Source organism: Alligator sinensis, unplaced genomic scaffold (genome assembly GCF_000455745.1).
Source record: "Alligator sinensis unplaced genomic scaffold, ASM45574v1 scaffold611_2, whole genome shotgun sequence".
Classification (NCBI taxonomy): domain Eukaryota; kingdom Metazoa; phylum Chordata; order Crocodylia; family Alligatoridae; genus Alligator; species Alligator sinensis.
The window spans coordinates 2,780,299-2,784,551 of NW_005841869.1; the positions used below are offsets into that span (position 1 = coordinate 2,780,299).

At 59.8% G+C, this 4,253-nt stretch overlaps 1 protein-coding gene across 5 annotated transcripts in view; it reads left to right on the forward strand.

Annotated features, from left to right (window-relative positions):
* Nucleotides 1-61: 61 nt before the first annotated feature.
* Nucleotides 62-4,253, forward strand: part of LHX2 (LIM homeobox 2) — a 26,350-nt gene continuing 22,158 nt past the window's right edge. Inside the window, exons 1-2 of one of the 5 annotated variants that reach the window (XM_025194364.1) lie at nt 62-315; nt 407-789. In XM_025194364.1, coding sequence (XP_025050149.1) covers nt 462-789 — 328 coding nt within the window. In that variant the 5' untranslated portion in view covers nt 62-315; nt 407-461. Of the gene's footprint in view, nt 790-4,253 lie in introns of all 5 variants that reach the window. The other 4 variants (XM_025194351.1, XM_025194356.1, XM_025194361.1 and 1 more) reach the window with 4 other exon arrangements.

Sequence of the window (4,253 nt, forward strand, 5' to 3'; positions counted from 1 at the left end):
GCGCCTGCGGAGCTCCCGCGGGCGCTACACGCCGCGGACAGGCTGAGTTCAAAGCGGTTCCTGCCGTCGCCAGAGGGGAAGCGGCACAGGGCCCGAGGCTCTCGCCAGGGCTTGTCCGGCCGAGCCCACACTGGTCCCTGCACCCTCCACACCCTGCCAGCTCAGAGCCCCGGAGGCCAGCTCCACTCCGCAAACTTTCCTGCCTTGTTCAGCTCTCTCTTCCCATCCAGGGATCCCAGCCCGGAGCCCACCCTGCAGATCCTCTCCGGACAAAGCTCCCTGGCTGGAGAGGAGGACCACCTTTAAGCTTCCCCGGTGATGTCCAGCGAAAGGGCATGGTGAGGAGCTGTGAGCTGGCAGGGGGGGAACGCGGTGCTCATCTGTCTCTGGCCGTTCTGTGTTGCAGGAGGTTCTCAGTGCAGCGCTGTGCGAGGTGTCACCTGGGGATCTCCGCGTCTGAAATGGTCATGAGGGCCAGGGATTTGGTATATCACTTAAACTGCTTCACTTGCACCACTTGCAACAAGATGCTGACCACCGGCGACCACTTTGGCATGAAGGACAATCTGGTGTACTGCCGCCTCCACTTCGAGACGCTCATCCAGGGGGAGTACCAGGTGCATTTCAATCACTCGGATGTAGCCGCTGGGAAGGGCCCGGCACTGGGAGCGGGCTCTGCCAACACTTTGGGACTGCCTTATTACAACGGCGTGGGGACTGTCCAGAAGGGGAGACCCAGGAAAAGGAAGAGCCCAGGGCCTGGGGCGGACCTGGCAGCTTACAACGCAGGTAAGAGACCCCGTGCTCCCCCAGGAACAATGCAGATGGCTTGTTTCTCTTCCCCTCCGAAGGGGGATTTCAGTTTATTTTAGCTTAAACCGTTAATAATAGTTTAGCTGCAGCATAATTATTGAGATCAAGTGCTGTCAAACTGCAATTACAGAAGCTAATATGTTAGCATTTTTCACTTCAGCTGGAAATAAAATGTTTTGAAGCAAGGTCATCTGGTTAAGGAGGGGGGAGGGGGGAGAGCCTAGCTTGAAATAAAATCTGGAAACCAGAGATTGTAAGTTAGCACTTCAGAGAGCTGTGAATTTCCTTTAGTAGCTAAATTCTTAAGGGCTGCTGTTGGGGTGAATTATTCTGCCACTCTCCTGAGCTCTTACACTGGAGACTTTTGCAAAAAGGAAGTGGGGAAAAACGTGGTGATTTCGTTGGGACCTGAGCTGGAATGAGGGGAGCTGCGGTGTGCGCCGGGCTATGCGAGGGGCAGGCTGGCGGGCTGAGCAATTGTCAGTCGGCTGCTGAAAGCAGGTGTTTTCCGGCAGGCCCTGGACTGTCTGCCCGATGACAAGTTTGGCTGGAGTTTAGTTAAGCGATGTGAATGGTAGACGGCTCCGAATCGCCACTCCGCAGCCCTGAGTTACCTCGCCCCCGCTCAACTTTAGCTGAGATCAGCTGCAAGAGCCTGGAGTCCCAGGGACATGTCTGGGGCCAGGCAGGGCTAGAAAGCCTGGCCCTCCGGGTCTGGACATCGCAGTGGCCAGAGTCCTGGGCTGTTTCCTCGTCCAACCTCCCCACCGCAGTACTGTCACTCCGTAAGCTCGGGAAGGCCAGCAGGCCTCCTACCCTGCCCAAGATAATGCCCCCTGCTCTTGTAGCCTCTCGGTGGGAGCCCGCTGCGAGAAGCCTTGGGATGGCTGCATCTGCGTGGTTGTGCCCAGGAAAACATTTTAATTTCTGTCCTAGTCTAAGCATTTCAAAGAGCTGCAGGGGGGGGGGGGGGGGGGGGTTGCTCTAGATAAAAAAAACCTCTCAGTAAAGTCTGAGCTCGGTTGCGCAGTAAAATGCCAGTGCAGGGCAGGGAGACCCCGAAGAGGGTCAGCACTTGCCTGCCTCCCTGACTGGCTTTTGGCGTGAGGCTCGGCCGGGAGGAAGGGGCAGCTCTGCTTTGATTTTTGGGTGTCAGGCAGAGGCACGTTTGGGGCCCCCGCGTGCGCTCGCCGGGTGCCTGGGACCTGCGGCTCCGGGCGGCGCTTTGCTTTCTGCGGGTCCCTAGGAGAAAACCCGAGAATGAGCCCGGGGCCCCGCGCCGCCGTGTTGGGGGCTATGCGGGCGCAGACCCCGCTGGGGACGGTGCGGGCGTGCCTAGTTTGCGCGCAAGGCGGGGATGGATGCGCGGAAATGCCTTGCGGTCACTGAAAACGAGGAGGAGGAAAAGCGCAGGGCGGGCGAGCTTCCTGGCGGTCCCGTTGCAGGGACCAGCGGGCACCTGGGAATTGTTGAAGTGCCCGCCGTGCCACCCGGGCATTGCGCACAGCGCTGGCGCCCGCGTCCCCTAGACCCCCCTGCCTTTTGCAACCTGCGCGCGTTTCCCTTTGCAAACACTGGTTTTAGACAGGATTAGCCCGAAGCCCTCCTTCCTCCGCCTCCTTGTGCAGGACAGATGTGTAGACCCAGGCCCTGCACGGCAACGCGGCAGCGCCCGCTCGGGACGGGGGTGCAGGGGCTCCCCCCGGCCCCTCGGGCCGCTCCTGACCTCCCATTCGTTTGCAGCAGAATTGGCCCCGAGCTTTTTGCCTTGATTTCCGCTCGGACGGGGCCACTGCAGCTCCCGCCGCCTTCCCCCCACCGAAACCGCCACCTCTGAAGGGCAGGGGCCAGGCACGGAGCGGATCTTGGAGAGCCAAGCAGCCCGTCCACCGATTTAGACTATAACAAAGGAAAAACTGATCGCCAAGTGTCGGAGCCTCCGAGCCCGAAAGGGAAATGTGATCGGGTCAGGGTTGTTCCCCCTCCGAGAAACGCCCGGGGTGTGCCCGCTTTGCGTAACCCGCGTTGTCTCGAGGCACCGCATCCTCCCGAAATGCGCCCAGCCAGGAGCGGGGGAGGCAGAGCCTGCCAGGAGCGAGAATTACATTATTTAGGGAATTGCGGTGATTTCATCTGTCGCATAAATGGGCTTGACTCTCTTTTCCCCCACTCCGACAAGACCCAGTTTGCAGTGGGGTGGGATGGTGACGGGCTTCAGATGTGGATAGAGCTTGACAAGTGGAAAATAGCTTCGAAGGAAGCCGGAACTTCAAAAAGATCTCTTTTTCTTTCTTTTTTTAAGCGTGCTCCTGTGATCATTATTTCTTCTCTCACTTGTTGGCATGGAGTTTGATGGGCTTTTTTAGGGCAGTCAATCACTGGCGGGAAGCTGGCTGCACACGCGAGCACCTGTGAGCGGGGTGCGGAATAAACGGGCCCTGGGGGAGCCTCGCCCTCCTTCGTGCCGAGTCGCCCTTAGCACGAAGGCGCTGGAAATGCCGCGCACTGCCAGGGGCGCCGGCGGTGCCAGCTCTGCAGCCCGGGCGCGGAGGCGGGTCCCCGGGAGAACCGGGCAGGCCGAGCCCTGTGAGCCCACGGGCGCCGCCCCATGCAGCCCGGCAGCCTTTCCTGCCTCCCCTCCGCCGCAGGGTAGGCCTCTGCCCTTCGCACAGCCGCCTCTCCCTCCCCCGGGCTGGTCCGGGCCCCTGGTCGTCGCCCTGCCCCGCGGTATAGAGCCAGGCCCCGCTCCTGAGCCTCTTCCTCCCCCTAGAGGAATCCCACAGGTTGCAATGGGCTGGGGCTCTTCTGGCCCTGGCTGCAGGAGGAAGGAGAAGACCCCTGCCTCCCCTGTCCTTAGCTCCATGTTGGCAGCTTTGCCTCTGAAGTCTGGGGAGGGCCCTGGGACTTCTCCCCTCGGGACCCAGTGACACCAGAAGAGCCCCAGTTTCTTGCGGCCCCCTCTGTGCACAAGCTTCCCCGCATCTTAACACAGCCCTTCTTGCCAGGATTCCCAGCAGAAGGCCTTGAAATGTCAAGGCTGAAGAGGAGATTCCTGTGCCTTGTAGTTTGAAACTACAGGGGTGGAGCAATGAGTGTCCCCTGGAGCAGTGAGGGGAATGCTTCTGGCTCCAGGTGCTAGGACTGCTTCATCCCCAGGGCAGCAGTGTCTGTTTCCAGAGCGATGAGGAGCCAAATGCCCTTATGCCCCTTCCTTCTCTGGGGGAGAGAGACCCAGTCCCTGCACACGTACCCGGTGCTGCAAGGCAGCCGGGGATTCTCTTCTGGATTCTGTTCCCCATAGGACTGCAAAGACTTTCCATAGACCTCTCAAGGCAGCAGCGGGGTTCAAAGAGCACATGTCACCCTGAATGCAGGTGGAAATGGGTGCAAATTTCGGAGCCATAGAGAGCAGAGCTGATGTCTCTGCTACATGCCTCTTT